Source organism: Mastomys coucha, unplaced genomic scaffold (assembly GCF_008632895.1).
Source record: "Mastomys coucha isolate ucsf_1 unplaced genomic scaffold, UCSF_Mcou_1 pScaffold20, whole genome shotgun sequence".
NCBI classification, from domain to species: Eukaryota; Metazoa; Chordata; class Mammalia; order Rodentia; family Muridae; genus Mastomys; species Mastomys coucha.
The window spans coordinates 117,031,430-117,051,511 of record NW_022196903.1 but is presented as its reverse complement, the minus strand read 5'-3'; the positions used below and the strand labels follow the sequence as shown (position 1 = coordinate 117,051,511).

The following is a 20,082-nucleotide window of genomic DNA, read 5'->3' as shown; positions in this document are numbered from 1 at the left end:
TGCACTCTCTGATAAGTGGTTATTAGCCCAGAAGTTTGGAATACAGGAAGAACAACCTACAAACCACAGGAACTCAAGAAGAAGGAAGACCAAAATGTGGTCACTTAATTCCTTCTTAAAAGGGGGAACAAAATACCCATGGAAAGAGTTGCAGAGTTAGCTACATAGATATAACTGTGTCTTCAGGTGTTCTGTTACTCACCCCTACCCTGTGGTGCATCGTTTCCACATTTGGAACCATTTCTACAAATGTTCAAATATAGAACCATTTCTAGAAATTTCAACATTCAGAACTATTTCTACAAATTTCTACATTCAAAACCATTTCTAGAAATTTCAACATTGAGAATCATTTTATAAATACCTATTTGATCTGCAATCTCTCCATCTGGACATGGGACACAATCAAAACAACAGAATGGTTTCCCTTCAACAGGTGTTTTCCTAAATCCAAGTGGACAACTTTGACTGCAAACAGCAGAAGGAGTCTGTATAGAAGACATGAGAGGAGGGAAGGCAGTCAACTCATGACATTCAGTATAAGCATCCAGATGGTAAATTTCAGCAGGCCATCTGTATACTGTAACAATCACAGAACTACCCTGCTTTTAAAGAATATGAGGCCAAAGTGTCTGTTTCTCTTCCTTTTTCTCTCTCCCTCTCTCTCTCTCTCTCTCTCTCACTTTATTTTATTTCATTGATCTGTTATTTTTATTTCTACATAGTATATTTCATTATAGTTAATACAATTATAAAGTTTGCATATATTTTGATCATGTCCTTCCCCTCCCCCATGTCTGACCCTCTCCCTCTCTCAACTCATCCAAAGTTAAGTTCTTTCCCAAAAAACAAACTGAAATCCCCAAAACAACAAATCATCCAAAACCTAGAAAATAAAGTACAAAAGCACAAAAAAAAGTAAAACAAATCTCACCAAACTGTAACCAAATATATATATATATATATATATATATATATATATATATGTATGTATGTATGTATGTATGTATGTATGTATGTATATTGTGGATTCCATTCTTGTGCTGCCCAACTACTCCTGAACAAAAGCCCTGACTTGGGGTGGTTGATATACCCAGTGTTTTCCACTGGAGAAATATTAATAAGATTGAATAGACAGAAAGTAGAGACAATTTGCTGAGGTCCTAGCTCCTACAATCAGGTACTGAGAGGGGATGTTACTTCATCCCACAGTAACGGATGAAGGACAAAAGCTGAACACCTCTGGCCATTAACACTCTCTTACTGTTCTGGGGCCCAGAAACTAATGGCTTCTGATTATTTAATTCTCTCTTGCTATTCTGGGGGTTGAAGCTGACAGCTTTTGCCAATTAACTTGGTTTTTCTACTCGTAAGTCAAAAGCTGATGACTTCTTGCAATTGACTCCTGCTAATAGCAAGAGATGATTAAGAAAAGAAACTTAGTAGAGCTCTCTAGTCACTGACTCAGGAGCCATGGACGAGGCTCAAAGTCAGTTAACTCTTCCTGAGCCAGAAAGAGAGAGAGAGAGAAAGAAAGAAAGAAAGAAAGAAAGAAAGAAAGAAAGAAAGAAAGAAAGAAAGGAAGGAAGGAAGGAAGGAAGGAAGGAAGGAAGGAAGGAAGGAAGGAATAAAGAAGGAAGGAATTCCAGGGACACAGACAGACAAACACACATTGGAAGAAGCAGAAAGAGACTATTATTCCCAAGCCTTTATTTTTGCTTTCAGTTCTTTATAGCTTTTTAGTTACAAAATTCTTCTACATAAGACAAAAATTACCTCATACATAAAATGTTAAACAAATGGGAATTACAGCAGAAAGGAGATTGAAAGTTCAAAGCACTATTTCATTGTATAAGATCATTATAAGTTCATATGGCCTTGTTTTTCATAGTGAACACCTGTGGCCTATTTCTTGGATCTATAGTTGAATAAAAGTTTTTTCCTTGATCATTAATTTGTTCCAATCCTGGTTTTTCTCCCTACTGCAATTAGTCCATAGCACATGAGGTACACACAGCTCTACTTGCAACTTTTATTGTGTAGGGCACTTGAGAATACTTATATCAATTTAGGAGCTCTATAAAATCATGATCAGCAATTAGGGAATCATCAATTCATCTAAACAGCGATACTACATGAAAGTACATCTTCATATTGATTCTACAGGAAGTCTGCCCAACAGGGTGAGTAAATACCCAGGAAATCATTAAGCTATGGAATAGTAAGAGGAAAGATAATAGTGAGAGGAAATAGTGAGAGGGAAGAGAATAGTGAGAGGAAATAGTAAGAGGCAAGAGAAGCAATATCTGAATCAAAGTCTGATTCTCTCTCAGAGAGCACCCATTGCAGCCACCCAGAAGATTTCTGGGCTATCTCCAGAAATCTTACTTGCTTGCCATAGCCCTTCCTAGATGCCTTTGACAGCAACTTAGGGGAACAGTGCATGAGGGTTAGGAGAAGGGGGCACAGTGAGTTTTACTGGGACAGTTGTACAGAGACAGGTTGCAGAGAGAACAAGCTAAACACAGGTAAAGACAGAAACAGTCAGAATTTGAAAAGGAGCCAAAAAATTAGAACATATTGCCAAAGGTAGAATGAGGCCAAGCAGAGCAAATTCAGTCAAAGACTGAGAGAAGTCAGATTGAACCAGTCAACTTGGAGAAGAATTTGAGCCAGAATAGCTGAGTTGAACCAGTCAGACAGAATTCAGAAAGAGGTAGAGATGGTGAGCTTATTCTGCACTCAAAAGCTGTAAACATTCTAGGCCTAGAATAGATTGTAAGGAGTCTAGAAGCATCCAGAAATAGGCTTAGATTAGCAAATGGAGGTAGAAAGCCTCAGAGATGACAATTAACTTCATGAAAATAAACATTATATTTACAAATCCTCATTTGTGGAGACTGGTTTGTCCACATGTCTTTATTTCATTTATTTATGGAAGGCAGTTACTTCCACTATAGCCTTGACCTGTACAATCCATCCAGAAAACTGACCAAGATATTATTTGGTTTTTTTTTTCTTTCTTTCTAGGTAGTCCATGGGTGTATCTGTTCATTACAAGGATGAAATCATCTGAAAAATTAATCCGAAGTGAATCAGTAATTCTTACAGTGATTCTGCAGGCAGGAAGTTCTGATGTTTAGCATTGGAAAGGAAAATGTTAGGGCACTCTCAGCCTCATGGCACTCAGCAGTCCCTTAACCCTGTTCTCTGAGGAATTCCACTCTGAGAACAGCACACACTGCTGACTTCAAACTTACTCACCAGATTGTGGTGTTCACCCCACGTTATGAGTTCTTCATTTAGGGAAAGATGTTGAACACCATGAGATTTGAGGACAAACTCGCCAACTTTCACTTGAGCTTTGGTACCGCCCTGCAGAGACTGGTAATTAAAAATGTCAAATTTGGTAGCCGAAACCTCCTTGTTCACAATGTTATCCTTATTGGAGCTTCTCCCAAACTGGCCTTTCTGTAAGAATGGATGGAGCTAAAAGAGAAAATAATTTTCAGAACTTGCACTGGAAATCATTGAGATGCAAATAACCTGAATTAAATAACCTAATTCTGTAGAGAATCATGTAATGGAGAGCTGCAAAGAAGGATGGGAGTCAGAGAGAATAGAGTGCGGTAAGTTAAGCAAACCTGAAGATATGTGAAGAAATCACACATAAAGCACAACTTTAAGCTATTTAGAAAGAAAAATGTAACTTAAAAAGAATTTGAACAGAGGTATTACAGTTTATTATATATATATATATATATATATATATATATATATATTACCTGTGACAATTAAGAAACCACCAAAAGACCCCAAGACTATGCAGGTTGCAATCTTTGCCCTTGGTTACACATAAGAACCAGATAGTCAGACCGTATTGCTGAAGACACCACATACCTTTGCTGCAGGACACAGTAGTGAGGCCAGAACTAAGATGAAAACTCTCTCCCTGTTGTCAGATCTGCTTGTCTGTCTGTCTGGCACTTTTCACACTGGCAGAAGCTGAACTGCAAGCTGTTGGGGAAGAAAAGTCAACAGAGGCCTTTCCCAACTGTGGACCTTGCATTCTATAATACCAACTTCCCAGACAGAATGTGCATACTCGAGAAATACTGGCACAACTGTTATGGGAGTAAACAAGACCTTCCTGATTGTATTTCAAAATGTCCTTACAAGAAGGACTCATGCTTGTTACTGTAAACCTATTCAAGACAATTGTCTGAGGAGATCAGAAGTCCTATGGGTGTGCGTATTTCTGTTTGGCTAAGAAGACATATCATTGAGTTGCCTCCTGCATATTTACACACATAGAATAGTGTTATTGTCATATTATATCAAAGAATCTTCTCTATGCTAAGAATATCAGTGGTTGAGGAAAATTTGACTATTGAGTGCTCATATTGAAACAGGACAGCCATGTGACTGTTCCCAAAGAATGGAAAGCATTGTGAAAGAGGGGCCTAAGAGATTGCAAGAGCAAGATGCTGGGATGCTGTCCTTTAGGTGTGACATGCTCATGACACTGATGAGCTTATGGCAGCCAAGTTTGACTGTATAGGACCAACCTAAGATTGAAGACATAAAATGTTTGACCACAGATGAGGGAGGAGGCCTATGAGGTCCAGCCCATCACATGAGTAATGCTAGAAACTGAAAGATTCTAAAGGAGAGGAAATCATTGTAGTCAGAAATACCAACAGTTTTGAATTCCTCCTGCCTAATTGGATAGCCACATACTTAAGCCCACATGAAGGGCCCTGTGGGTCATAAATCCAGTGGGTCATGAAAGAAAAAAAGGACATGAATATAGGATAGGGACATGGTAGGAGACTGGTAGATCTGTGAGGATGCAGAGAACTAAGGGACAGAGGGAAATGGGTGTGAAGATAAGGCATTATATACTTGTATGTTTGTATGTAGCTGTCAAAGAATACATTATTTTAATAGACCATATAGGGTAGATATAAAAACAACTATATCTACCCTTATAATTTAAAATAAAAAAGCAATAAAAACAATTCTCTGAAAAAATAAGTGAAAATATCCCTTCCTGAGAGAGGAGGATGATTTACTTATAAGATTAAATCAGCAAAATTCTCCTCTCAAAGTGAAGGGAAAATGAATATGATCTAAGATTAAATATACAGAAGTAAATTTTGTTCATGTTCCAGCCTTGTAGATATGTTAAAGGAAACTTTCAGAGAAAAGGAAAATTGTATAAGCTAGAAAATTAAACTAACAGAGAGACATGAATACCAATGAAGCAGAATACCATAGTAAAATTCAGCATTGTACTTTCTTTACTTTTTAGTAGGCTATAATCTGCTCAAAACCACAAAGTAAATACAATACCACATAGCTATATCTTTAGATAAATCAAACATTGGCAGCACTGCTACAACAAATACGAAAGAGGAAGCAGAAGAGTTGCCTAATGTGCCAGCACTGGTGATAAGCAGTATTTGTAAGTATGTATTGGACAAACCACAGGAATTTTTTAAGTGTAACTGATATCCTAAGAGAAAAAGTAGAAAGGAAAATATGCAATTGAATCTAAAGAAGTCAGATGAAGAGAAGATGACAAAAGGGAAGATGTCAAATGCCCCCAAAATAGAAAATTCTCACACAATATTCTTTATTATAAAAATCAATAATGAATTTAAGGTGAATTTACTAAATGTATGAATGTAAGACAGAAACAAATTGGAGAAAAACACAATACTCAACCAGACAAACAAAAAGCTGCCAAGACTTGACTGTGTGGTAGTGAACATGAAATACACAGGGACAGTCAATGTCCCTAACATAAAACATTCAGGAAATATAGGGCATTGGGAAAGAACAAATTTAATAGAAATGAAAATAGGGATAATTGGAATAGAACAAGGAGAAGATCCTAGCTTGAAGGCTCATATTTAACACACTCAAAAAAGAAAACTTTCCTAACTCCTAAAAAAAAAAAAGCCTATAAAGGTGCAATAAGTATATAGAACACCAAATAGATTGGATCAGAAAATAAACTCACTTTGCTATATAATAATCAGAACACTAAACATATAGAACATAGAAAGAATAATTAATGCTTCAATGGGAAAAGGTCAAGTAATATATAGAGGTAGACCTACTCAAATTGCTCAAACATCTCAGTGGAGACACTAAAAGTCAGAAAGTCCTGGGCAATTGCACTGCAGACTCTAAGATATCACAGATGCCCAGATCACTATATCCAGCAGAACTTTCAATCACCATTGATGGGGAAAATAAGATATTCTGTAATAAAGTCAAATTTAAATAATATCTATCCATAAATTCATCACTACAGATGGTGCTAAAATGAAAACTCCAACCCCAGGAGGTGAAATATACCCATGAAAACACAGGAAATACATAACCTCACAGTAGAAAAATCAAAAAAAAAGGGAAGTAAACAAACATACACTCACACACCCACACTCCCTCATACACACACACACACACATACATACACACACATACACACTCATACATACCACTACTTCCAGCACCCAATAAAAAAAATTTTCATTGATCTCTCTCAATATCAATGGACACAATTCCTCAATAAAAAGACACAGGCTAACAGAATGGATCTGAAAACAGGATCCAACCTTCCAAAGCATATAGGAAACACATCTCAACATCAAAGACAGTAGTTACCTCAGAGTACAGGGTTGGGGAAGGGTTGCTAAGCAAATGGACCTAAAAATCAAGGAAGAGTAGATATTCTAACATCTAAAAAATAGACTTCAAATGAAAATTAATCAAAACAGATGGGAAAGTATATTCATACTCATCAAAGGACAAATCCACCAAGATGACACCTCAGTTCTCAACATCTTTGCCACAAACATCTATACCCAAGCCCGTTAAACACCACTAAATCTCAAATCATGCATAGATCACACACATTAATAGTGGGAGACTATAATACCCCACTCTTACCAATGGATGAGTCATCTAGACACAAACTTAATAAATACCGAAGCTAAGAGATGTTATAAACAAATTGGACCTTACATAGTAAGTTAGCTAAAGAAGATCAAATGATATAAACAAGAAAATAAAAATGCAGGATATTATTATTTACAGACGATATGATAGTATACATAAGCAACCCCCAAAATTCTACCAGGGAACTCGTATTGCTGATGATCACTTTCAACAATGTACCTGGATACAAGATTAACTCAAAAAAAAATAATCAGTAACCTTCCTATATACAAATGACAGACTGAGAAAAAAATCAGGGAAACAACACTCTTCACAATAACCACAAAAAATATTAAGTATTTTGGGATAGCCAAAACAAGAAAGTCTTTGAAGAAAAGAAAGGAACATATCAAAAGATGAAAAGACCTCCCATGCTCATGGATCAGTAGAATTAACATAGTAAACAGTAAAAGAACTTCCTGAGGTAATATCATCCCTAATTTTAAAGTGTACCACAGTGCTATAGTAATAAAAAACACAAAGTATTCTCATAAAAACAGACATGTCGAGCAATGGAATCAAACTGAAGACCTACACATAAATTCACACATGTATTGACACCTCATTTTTTATAAAGAGGCCATAAATATACAATAGAAAAAAGATAGCATATTCAAAAATGGTTCTGGTCTAATTAGATGTCTTCATGTTGAACCATATTAGCCTTGTACAAAACTCAAGGCCAAATGACTATCACAGCATTAAAACAGAATTGATGGAGCACTAAACTTAATGGAAGAAAAGTAGGGAATAGCCTTGAAAATATTTATAACTGCTTATATTATGAATGCTAATTATGTTCAGAAAAACTCTTTACATGAGAACATCTACATGTACATAGCTTCTGGGCACCTGCCATTGATGGAAGAAAAAGTAGGGAATAGCCTTGAACATATTTATAACTGCCTATATTATGAATACTAAAATGTTCCCCCCAAAACCTGTTTACACGAGAACATCTACCTACTAATAATAGCTTCTGGGGACTTGCCCCAGTTGGTTATGATTGGTAAATAAAGATGCTGACAGTCAATGGTTAACCAGGGCAGACAGAGTTGAGACTTTTAGGATTTCTTGAGTAGGGACAGGGAGGAAGGAGAAGGAGAAAGATATCCACTATGCTAGGAGAAGTGGGGAAGAAGAGATGCCATGCCTGAGAAGATTCAGGACAGGGAGATACAACTGCCATGTAGGAGCCAAGACATTGCAGCCCAGGATGGTTCCCCAACTGGATCCAGAGCAGCCAAGATAAAATTCAAAATGTAATAAATGATAACTCAGGATTATCAGAGAGAGGTGGATTAGCCAAATTGAGGTTTGGAAGTGGTTAACCAACCGTTGAACTGTTTAAGGCATATTAAATTATAAAGGCTGAGTGTGTATCTTTCATTTGAGAACTCAGAGCTTTGGGGAAGGTAGTGTGGAGTGTGCTGCCAAATTTTGTTTAATTATTTAATTCTATACATACTAGCACAGGAGACAAGTTCCTAAACAGAACACTTATAGGTCAAAAAGAAAATAGGACCTCATGACACCAAAAAGCTTCTGCAAGGCAAATAACAACATCAATAGGACAAAATGGCACTCAACAGAATAGAAAAGGATTTTTTACCAACTCTAAATCTGACAGAGAGCTAATATCCAAAATATATAAAGAACTGAAGACACAAGGCATCAACAAATCACCAATCTAATTTTTTAAACTAGGTACAGAGTTAAACAGAGAATTCTCAATAGAGGAATCTCAAAGGGGGGAGAAACATTTTAAAATAATATTCTACATTTTTATGCATTAGGGAAATGCAAATAGAAACTACTTTGAGCTTCCCTTCCATCTTACACATATTGGAATGGCTAAGATCAATGATAAAAGTGACAGCTCATGATGACAAAGAAAGGGAGCAAGGGAAACACGTTTGCATTGATGAAGGGAGTGCAAACATGTACAACCACTACAGAAATTTAGTATGATGGGTCCTCAGAAAATGGGAATGAATCTACCTCAAGAATCACCTATACCATTCTTGAGCATATCCCAAAGGACACTACATCTTACCACAATGACACTTGCCCAATTAGTTCATAGTGGCTTTATTTAAAATAGCCAGAAGCTGGAAGCAAAATAGATGTTTCTCAATGGAAGAATGAATAAAGAAAGTGTGGTACTTTTATATAATGGAGTACTACTCCAGAGAGACTAAGTAACAAGGAGAGTTCTGGGGGTAGGGAATGGACAGGTCACATGGACCTCCCTGGGAATGGAAAAGAATAGATTTTGTGGGAAGACTAGTGGGTGTGTGGAGATGGGAACAAGAAGGAAAAAGTTTGGGGGGGGAGGTACAGAGGAGGAGGGTAGGAATAGAGAGACAGAGAGACATGAAATAGTGGGGCTTTTAAAGGCGATGTCAAAATCTACTGGAATGGAGCTTCCTGAAACCTATGAGGGTGACCTTAGTGAGGATTTAGTAATGGAGGAGATAGAACCTGAACTGCCCATCTTTTGTTACAAGGCAAGGCTCCCAGTAGTACACCTGGGATACCAACCCATTCACCAAACCTTGGACTCACAATCTGTCCTAACAGCAAGATGTGCTGGGGAAATGGTGTTTCAGAATGTGAGGAAGTGACTAAGCAATGACCGGTCTAACTTAAGGCTCAAGCCATGAGAGGCAACCCATGAAAGACACTGCCTGTATTGTCAGGAACCTGAAGCTGGGTGGCTCAGAGTCCTAAGGTAGAACCAAATACAATAGACCACCACAAAAGCAACAAGTCAAAGAACAGATTCCTAAGGATATTCTGCTATAGTCATAGAGCAGTGCCTAGTCCAGTTCTCATTAGAGACACTTCATTTTACAACTGATAGGAGGCTAGACAGCCCAGACTGGCTTCAAACTCATCATCCTTCTGCCTCACCCTCCCATATGCTGGAGAACAGTCATGGATAGTATTGTCTAGCCTCATAGAATCTATGTGTTCTTCTAGGATCTGTTTATCAAAACAAAATAAGTTATTGGCATCAAATATACCTAAAATCCTTAAAATATGCCATATTTATACTTCTATAACTCTCTTGTGTTATGTATTATCACTACTTCACAGAACATTTTAAAAAGTAACAAAAAAGATGTGACAAATAACATAAATGTTATTGTTTGAATTTGATTAAACTAGGAAGTCCATTTTCACACCATCATGCACATATTGTTTTCTGATAGAAATGTTAGCTCAACTTTAAACACTACAATGTGCTTTTTTATTAGATATTTTCTTTATTTACATTTCAAATGTTCTCCCCTTTCCTGGTTTCCTCTCTAAGAAAAACCCCTATTCCCTCCCCTTTCCCCCTGCTCACTAACTCACCTTCTCCAACTTCCTGGCCCTGGCATCCCCCTACACTGGGGCATAAAGCCTTCACAGGATCAACGGCCTCTCCTCCCAATGATAACCAACTAATCGTCTAATTACTCTGACTAGGATTTCAAGTACAATATGGAATAGGTAGGGAGAGAATGGGCAGCCTTGTCTAGTCCCTAATTTTAAGTGGGATTGCTTCAAGTTTCTCTCCATTTAGTTTGATGTTAACTACTGGTTTGCGGTAAATTGCTTTTACTATGTTTAGGTAGGACCTTGAATTCCTGATCTTTCCAAGACTTTTATCATGAAGGGATGTTAGATTTTGTCAAAAGCTTTCTCTGCATCTAATGAAATAATCATATGGTTTCTTTCTTTAAGTTTGTTTATATAGTGAATTACTTTGATGAATTTCTGCATATTGAACCATCCCTGCATCCCTGGGATGAAGCCTACTTGATCATGATGGATGATCATTTTGATTTGTTCTTAGATTTGGTTTGAAAAAATTTTATTCAGTATTTTTACATTGGTATTCATAAGGGAAGTTGGTCTGAAGTTCTCTTTCTTTGTTGGGTCTTTGTGTGGTTTAGGTATCAGAGTAATTGTGGCTTCATAGAACAAATTGTGTAGCATACCTTCTGTTTCTACTTTGTAGAATGGATTGAGAAGTATTGGTTTTAGGTCTTCTTTGAAGGTCTGATAAAACTCTGCACAAAACCCATCTGGTCCTGGGCTTTTTTTGGTTGGGAGACTATTAATGACTGTTTCTATTTCGTTAGCAGATATGGGACTGTTTAGATCATTTAACTGATCTTGATTTAACTTTGGTACCTGGTATCTGTCTAGAAAATTGTCCATTTCATATAGGTTTTTCAGTTTTGTTGAGTATAGGCTTTTGTAGTAGGATCTCATGATTTTTTGGATTTCCTCAGTTTCTCTTGTTATGTCTCTTTTTTTCATTTCTGATTTTGTTAATTAGAGTACTGTCTCTGTGCCCTCTAGTTAGTCTGGCTAGGGGTTTATCTATTTTGTTGATTTTCTCAAAGAACCAGCTCCAGGTTTGTTTAACTCTTTGTATAGTTCTTTTTGTTTCTACTTGGATGATTTCAGTCCTGAATTTGATTATTTCCTGCTGTCTAGTCCTCTTGGGTCTATTTGCTTCTTTTTGTTCTAGAGCTTTCAGATGTGGTGTCAAACAGCTAGTGTATGCTCTCTCCAGTTTCTTTTTGGAGGAACTCAGAGCTATGAGTTTTCCTCTTAGGACTGCTTCCATTGTGTCCCATAAGACTGGGAATGTTGTGGCTTCATTTTCATTAAACTCTAAAAAGTCTCTAATTTCTTTCTTTATTTCTTCTTTGACCAAGTTATCATTAAACAGAGAATTTTTCAGCTTCCACCTGTATGTGGGCTTTCTATTGTTTATGTTATTTTTGAGGACCAGCCTTAGTTCGTGATGATCTGATAGGATGCATGGAATTATTTCAATCTTCTTGTATCTGATGAGAACTGTTTTGTGATAGATTATATGGACAATTTTGAAGAAGATACCATGAGGTGCTGAGAAGAAGGTGTATCCTTTTGTTTTAGATAAATACCTGTTAAATCCAATTGGTTCATAACTTCTGTTAGTTTCACTGTATCTCTGCTTAGTTTCTGTTTCCATGATGTGTCCTTTGCTGAGAGTGGGATATAGAAGTCTCCCACTATTACTTGTGGGGAGCAATGTAAAGTAAAACTTTAGTAAAGTTTCTTTTATGAATGTAGATGGCCTTGCATTTGGAGCATAGAGGTTCAGAATTGAGAGTTCATCTTGGTAAATTTTACCTTTGATGAGTATGAAGTGTCCCTCCTTATCTTTTTTGATAATTTTAGGTTGAAAGTTGATTTTATTTGAAATTAAAATAGTTACTCTAGCTTTTTTCTTGGGACCATTTGCTTGGAAAATTGTTTTCCAGACTTTCAATCTGAGGTAGTGTCTGTCTTTGTCACTGAGGTGGGTTTCTTGTATGCAGCAAAATGTTGGGTCCTGTTTACATAACCAGTCTGTTAGTTTATGTCTTTTTATTGGGGAATTGAATCCATTGATATTAATAGATATTAAGGAAAAGTAATTGTTGCTTCCTGTTATTTTTGTTGTTAAGAGTTGGAATTCTGTTCATGTGGCTATCTTCTTTTGGTTTTGGTGAAAGATTACTTTCTTGTTTTTTTGGGATGTAGTTTCCCTCCTTGTGTTGGAACTTTCCATTTATTGTCCTTTGAAAGGCTGTATTTGTGGAAAAATATTGTGTAAATTTGGTTTTGTCATGGAATACCTTGGTTTCTCCATCTATGGTAATTGTGAGTTTTGTTGGGTATAGTAGTCTGGGCTGGGATTTGTGTTCTCTTAGGGTCTGTATGATATCAGTCCAGAATCTTCTGGCATTTGTAGTCTCTGATGAGAAGTATTTGTAGTATAAGTCTGATACGTCTGCCTCTATATATTTATTGGGTCTTTTTCCCTTGCTGCTTCTAATACTCTTTCTTTGCTTTGTGCATTTGGTGTTTTGATTATTATGTGGCAGAAGGAATTTCTTTTCTGGTCCAAACTATTTAGAGTTATGTAGGCTTCTTGTATGTTCATGGGCATTACTTTCTTTAGATTATTAAAGTTTTCTTCTATAATTTTGTTGAAGATATTTACCAGCCCTTTAAGTTGGGAGGCTTCACTCTCTTCTATACATATTATCCTTAGGTTTGGTCTTCTCATTGCGTCCTGGATTTCCTGGATGTTTTGGATTAGGATCTTTTTGCATTTTGTGTTTTCTTTAACTGTTGTGTCAATGTTTTCTATGGTATCTTCTGCACCTGAGATTCTCTCTTCTATCTCTTGTATTCTTTTGGCAATGCTTGCATGGATGGCTCCTGACTTCTTTCCTAGGTTTTCTATCTCCAGAGATATCTCATTCATTGTTTCTACTTTTATTTTTAGATCCTGGATTGTTTTATTCAATTCCTTCACCTGTTTGTTTGTGTTTTCCTGTAGTTCTTTAAAGGATTTTTGTGTTTCCTCTTTAAGGGCTCCTGCCAGTTTACCTGTGTTCTCCTGTATTTCTTTAAGGAAGTTATTTATGTTTTATTTTAATTGTCTATCAGCAAATGATTTTAAATCCAAATCTTGCTTTTCTGGTGTGTTGGGGTAACCAGGACTTGCTGTGCTGGGAGTATTGAGTTTTGATGATGCCAAGTAGTCTTAATTTCTGTTGATATGATTCTTGCATTTGCGTTTTTCCATTTGTTAATCACTTGTGTTAGATGTTCTTGCTGTCTCTGGCTGGAGCTTGTTCCTCCTGTACGTTTGTAAGCCTGTGTCAGCACTCCTGGGAGACCAGCTTTCTCCTGGCAAGACCCGTGCATAGACGGCTGTGGAATAGCCCCATCTCCTGGGTGCAGATGGATGCAGGAAGGACCCTGTCTCATCTGCTCTGTTGCTTCTGCAGCCTGTGCCTCTGGCTAGTCCTGCCTTAGACAGTCACAAGAGAGAAAATGGCAGTCTCACCTGAGTCTTAGGGTCAGAGCACTCCCTGGACACAAGCTCTCTACTGGCAGGAATGGTGAACAGAGGGCTGTGGAACAGCCCTACCTTCTAGGTGCAGATGGATACAGGAAGGACCCTGTCCCAGCTGCTCTGCTACTTCTGTGCCTCCTGGCTGGCCCCACCTTATGCAGTCACAAGAGAGAAAATTGCAGTCTCACTTGAGTCCCGGGGTCAGAGCCAATGTGTTTTTTTCTAACACTATTTCTTTATGCTACTTTATACTTCTGAAATAAACATGAATACTATGAGAAGGAGATAGTAGCATAAAGAAGCATGCTAGCATAAGAAATATTTTTCTAACACTAAGTATGATACATCATGAATCAAAATAGAAAAATTAAAAGGCAGACCCAGTACTCTAAGAAAACATAAGAACAGCTATTGCTACCTTCCATGGGAGAGGAGTCCAGAGAACACTTTTATCGAATGAGTCTCCTTCCACTCTGAGTGACAGCTCCTCATGGAGTGCCTGGGCAATGGCATACACAGCAGCATGGACTTTGTAACTTGAGGGTGAAGTATTCATATCCCAAGCATGCAGAGGTCGTGTGTTCAGGCTGCCATTTGGCTCACATTGACTTAGTTCCCTGACTCCGTGCTGATAGGAATGTGGACATTCAAATAAGATGGACCACACATCCTGGATAAAGATATTATGAGGGTATTTTCTAGGTTGAACACTTCTGAGAAAATCCTTAAATCCCAGAATTTCATCCATGTGAACCAAAAATGATAATCCTCCACCAAAGTGTGTATAAACTTGATTTTGTTTAAAGGGTAATGCAGTGCTATACCAGTCAGAATTTGTGATCCAGACATTACCAAAAGGAGTATAGCAAATGATGAGAGGGACAATCATCACAAAATCATGAGTGTCACCAAATGCAACAATAACACGAGTCATTGTGACTTTTTCCATTAAAAGGTGCCAGTCTGCTGCACCAACAGAAGAAAATACTGGACCCTTTTCTGCAAATGCAACACAAATTCCATGATCTGTCATCGCCTCTGTTATATCCCTAAGGAAGAGTTCTCCCGTCATATCATCTGAGACCACCAGGCCAACCCAGACCCAAGTGAAGTATAGCAGCAGACGAACAATTCCTCGATGCAGAGCTGCAGTGTGCACAGGAAACTGGTAAGGAGACTGGATCTGGACTCTGGTCCCAAGACTCTGGTCAAAAGGACCATAGCTGATCTGAACAGAAGGAAAGTTACTACTTAAGACATGACAATTCGGTTTATTCTCAAATGATTTGGTTTACTTTTTCTGTTTATGCATTCTAGGAGAAATTAGACAGTTAAGTAACTTTACTAAGAAATACAAATCTGTTACCTATGTCACTTACTCTTCACTGTGGATAGGAAATGTATCTTTTTCTTTGTACTTTTATACAACATACCAAACTTGGCCACAGAGTAACTATTTCCTGATCTCAGTTCAGGTAATCACAGTCAAACAAGAGCATTTGCAAATCTGTCACTTCGACACCAAAACTTTCATCTTCCTGATAATGGAAGTGGAGAAACATTAACACTAAAGCCCCTTGATTTGGAGTCACAAATCTATAACTAATTAACCAATAAAGAGGAATCTATGAAGCATTGTAAAATCCACTAGTGAAGTTCCTGTCTCTTGTCTTTTTTAATCCATAGTCAACTAGCCTAAAATAAGCTTGCTTAGGTTAGAAGGCTGGCTATCTACCTCAATGCTTGTTATAAAGCCTCTCTTTTATCAGAAACCTCCCATCACCCCCCTCACACTGCTATCCTTCTTACCAGAAAACTTCAGTTGAGTTGTCTACACTGTCATTCTTACAGACTTTAGGGCATCTCCCCTTAGATGGGGCATGGACTAGAACATTAATAAGCTAATCTGCTGTATCAAATAACCAATTATCAAATTCAATTCACTTAATCTAATATTGTCATGAAACAACCCTTTTTGTGACCCTCCTCCAGCCAGGAGCTGGTTCTCAGACCTTGCCTTTCCACAAATAGCCACACCTCTCTCCAAGTTCTTGCTACCCCGGAACTCCCACCTCCAGAAACTGAAGATGAAGATGTTGGTTGGGCGGGAAGATGCTGACGGAATTGGGGAGGGGTTTCTGCCTGCCTGCTTATAACAGAGTTAGTTGAATACAGATGGAGGACTGAAAGCACACCATGGCTTGGTCTCATTTTTCAATTCTCTCTCACCATCCAGTTCCCCTTTATTTCTTTAGGTTCCCACTTCTCTTCCAGAAAATCCATTCATATTTAACTACAAGAAACAACAGAATGGCGCCACAGCGTGGACCTGGGAATGAGAAGATAACTAGAGAACAACACTGCCTTGATGGAGCTCCTTGGAAAACAGAAGAAAAAAAAAATGGATTTCAGAACTATCCCAAAGACACCGAGAGAAGTCTGGCTTTCTCTATGGCTTATTCAGGAGAAATTCCTAGACTTAACTCTGTGTTGGTTTATGTGCGTTTTCGTCCTGTGGTATGAATGATTAGGGTCCTGTGCTTTGTGTTATAACACAGCGGAGGCTGAGTTAAGTTGCCCTGCGAGAAACTACTTTTAAGACATGTGATTTGGAGCCGGGCAGTGGTGGTGCACGTCTTTAATCCCAGCACTTGGGAAGCAGAGGCAGGCGGATTTCCGAGTTCGAGGCCAGGGGCAAGAGCCCAGACCCTGAGACAGCCCTGCGGGGAAGAGACCTTCCAGGGCTAAAAGTGTGGCTAGCGGCCCGTTGGGCAGGCATGCTGCGGATCTGCTGCACTGTGGGCACATGCCACATGCCGACAGCGGCCCAGGGTAAAGGGACAAAGACTACCAAGACGGGCAAACTTCCACGTCTCCCAAAAAATCCCAAGGGGTGCCAGACACCTAGAACATGGCAGGGCAGCCGGCTTCAGATCCCTACCACAGGCTGTGGCATAAAGGTGTACAGCGAAAAATTCACTCGCCACTCCGACCCAAGTGGGGCAGGCCTAGCCACCACTCGGGCAGACACGCTACTGCACAGCCCTACGCAGCCCAGCCCAAGCGGAAAAAGAGGCCCGTAGCCACTGCCATTTCGGACATTGCTAAAGTGCCAGTCTGCGGGGCTAGAGCACAAGTGGCAGTGGTGTAAAGTCACCATGCACAAACGTGCTGCACAGAGACAGCCACAGGGCATGGCTGGAGCCATCGCCACCACTGCACACAGGTGCGCTCAGACTGCTCACGCCTCGAGCGTGGTAGAACAGGCAGCAGTGGTACCGCTGAACAGACAAGAGCCAGCCGGCCACAGCTGCGGTGACAGTGGGGGCAATCACACAACTGCCAAGGCCGGAAAACAGATGCACTCACTAAGGCTTCATGCCTACCAGCCTAACAATCACCACAGTGCACGGACACTCTATTTACAATGCCATGCCAACTAGAGTTTCACAACTGCTCAGCGCCATCTAGTGGCCACAGAGTAAGTTGCAGGCTGATATTGATTTTCACAACCGCTTGCAGGCCAATCACCAGGCGAAATTTAGAAGTAGCTTTGATTTTAAAATTTATAAAAGGTCAGTGAGGACATAAACCTTATAAAATGTATTATAACATTACAATCTGGCCTAAAACTATGGTAATTTTCAAGATTTTGCTTAAAATTTTGCCTTTATTCTTTTTTTGTCTCTGATTCAGTACAAGAGGCTAGGACTTTGAATTTTTCAGTATACATTGCTCTAACCCCTCTAATAGGAGATCTCAATACCTTTACAAATGTGTATTAGTTGCTCTAGAAAAAGTTTCAAAAGTAATATCTTTTTCAATATTTAAGCCTCAATTATGCCAAAAAGGTTAAGTAAGAAAAGATGAGTTACTTATTTCAAATTAATTTTGACTAAGGCCTTACCTTAAACTCACCACAAAACTTAGGCCTTGAGAGACTCAGAGCTTTTTACAGAAGGTAAAGGAAGCTTCTTTAAACAATTGTTATCTATTATAATCAAATGTTTGGGGTTTTAAATATGCCCAAACAACGCTTTGACAAAAAGAAAACATTAATATAAATTCATCTTTTCTCATATTCCAAGTAAAGTTTAATATCGTACTATAAAGTTGTGGTGATATAATAAAATCATAAATATATTTTAGAAGACATCTATTTCTTGCTTCAAACAGCAATCAAATTTGATTACTACAAACTATTAATTGATATTTTGCCTATTACATAATAAAAAATTTTAGACAAAATTGATATTTATCTAAAGTAGACAAATTGTTAAAATTTGTTTGTATGTGTGTTTTTATATTTCCTATGAATTTATATATACATCCCATAATAGTATATACTTCTACAACCCTTTTATGAGAGAAAATTATATGTAAGTCACGTGTTTAATCTCATGATTTTCTCCCCTACTTCAGCACAAATAATTAAACTGTGTGCTGTAGTCACTATTTATCAAGTACTAAAATTAAGTCTTAATTGATATATTGACCTATGGGTACATACATATATCAGAGCTTTCAATTGCTTATGATAATTTGACATTTTTAAAATATAATTCTAATTTAAAAAATAAAACACAAATATACACATATGACTATTAATTCCTTCTTAGACTTTTTAATTGCAATTGCCTTAACAGGAAAAGCAACAAAATGTGCAATCATTGCCTATGTTAATTTTCTATTCCTAGTGTTCCTAATTAGATTGGAACACATTATAAAACTGACAATTACAGTCAAGCATTTAAAACAATTTAACATTACCCATATTATTGAGCTAATTTATAATTCTCAGAGACAATAAATTACTCAATATGCACTTCGCACTTTGAGAATTTGATTTTTTTAATAAGAAAAGGAGTGGGAATCATGCCCCCACTCCAAAGTTACCTCCAAAAGCATATCTCACTTTTTGCTTGTTTTAAAAATATTTTTTGCAGTCTGATGCTCAAGGTCAGTCTCCTGCAGATCGCCATTGGTATCCACACATTTCCAGTTCTTATGCCATGGTAAAATGGCGAGATCCACTTACTCACACGTGGTATGATCCTGACCCCGTTTTGATCTGGGGAAGAGGCTTCGTTTGCGTCAGAGCATGATGGCTGCCTGAAACACTGATTCATCAAGTGGATACAGATCCAAAGTCCTTTTCATAAACATGTTTTCTACTAAAATAATGGGTAAAAATTTTTATAGCCAACAAAGTTCACTTGGCTGAAGTAGCCTCCACTTTTTTCTAAGAGTTAATGGCAGCTTCCCCCTACACCTAAAGGCCAAGCCTTGGGCCTGAGTGTAGCTAACTTGCAACTGAAGTGCCTGGGACATCCTTAAAGATAATGTTATGCTTGCTGCTCTTAAACTTTTGAGCTTTTATCTCAAGCAGGTTCATTACAGACATTCGGGCCCTACTCCATACTGGACTCCAGAGAGATTCTATGTGGCAGTTATTCATTGTGATGAAGAAAGGCATTATAGGCAAGTTGTGACTTAAGTCTGTATGGGAATGAGGTGCTCTGTGAAGGCCTGCAGTCAATGATGTTTGTATGGATCTATGGCTCTCACCAACCTAAGACAGAGTCATGTGCCAAGAGGCCGTGTTTATTAATAGACTCTAAAAGGCTCGGTTTGTGCAAATAAACACAAACTAGTTGCACATGATATCCAGGACGGGTAAGGAAGAGTCCAGTAGATTTACATCTAAATCAGGCGGGGTCGCTAAGCCACCATAAAATTCCCAGGCAGGACTATGGTGCATAAATATGCACCAGTCCAGCTAATTTTTAATAAATAAATAAGGAGGAACTGTGACCGCCCTCCAGCCAGGAGCTGGTTCTCAGACCTTGCCTTGCCATGAATAGCCAAGTCCCTGCTATGCCAGGGACTCTCTCCAAGTCCCTGCTATGCCAGAACTCCGGCCTCCAGAGACTGAAGATGAAGGTGAAGATGCTGATTAGGCCTCAAGATGCTGACGGCCTGGGGGAGGGGTTTCTGCCTGGCTGCTTATAACAGAGTCTGTTGAATACAGATGAAGGACTGAAAGCACACCATGGTTCAGTCCCATTTTTTAACTCTCTCTCGCGCCACCTGGTTCCCCTTTACTACTTCTTTTCTTCTTCTTCTTCTTCTTCTTCTTCTTCTTCTTCTTCTTCTTCTTCTTCTTCTTC

The 20,082-nt window shown here is 38.3% G+C and overlaps 1 protein-coding gene across 1 annotated transcript in view; it reads right to left on the bottom strand.

Annotated features, from left to right (window-relative positions):
* LOC116098330 (vomeronasal type-2 receptor 26-like) overlaps window positions 1-20,082 on the bottom strand; it is a 55,017-nt gene that overhangs the window by 13,357 nt on the left and 21,578 nt on the right. The window contains exons 3-5 of the mRNA XM_031380971.1: window positions 14,331-15,140; window positions 3,265-3,489; window positions 365-488 (exon numbers count right to left, since the gene is read on the bottom strand). Of these exons, the coding sequence (XP_031236831.1) occupies window positions 365-488; window positions 3,265-3,489; window positions 14,331-15,140 (1,159 nt within the window). The remainder of the gene's footprint in view (window positions 1-364; window positions 489-3,264; window positions 3,490-14,330; window positions 15,141-20,082) is intronic.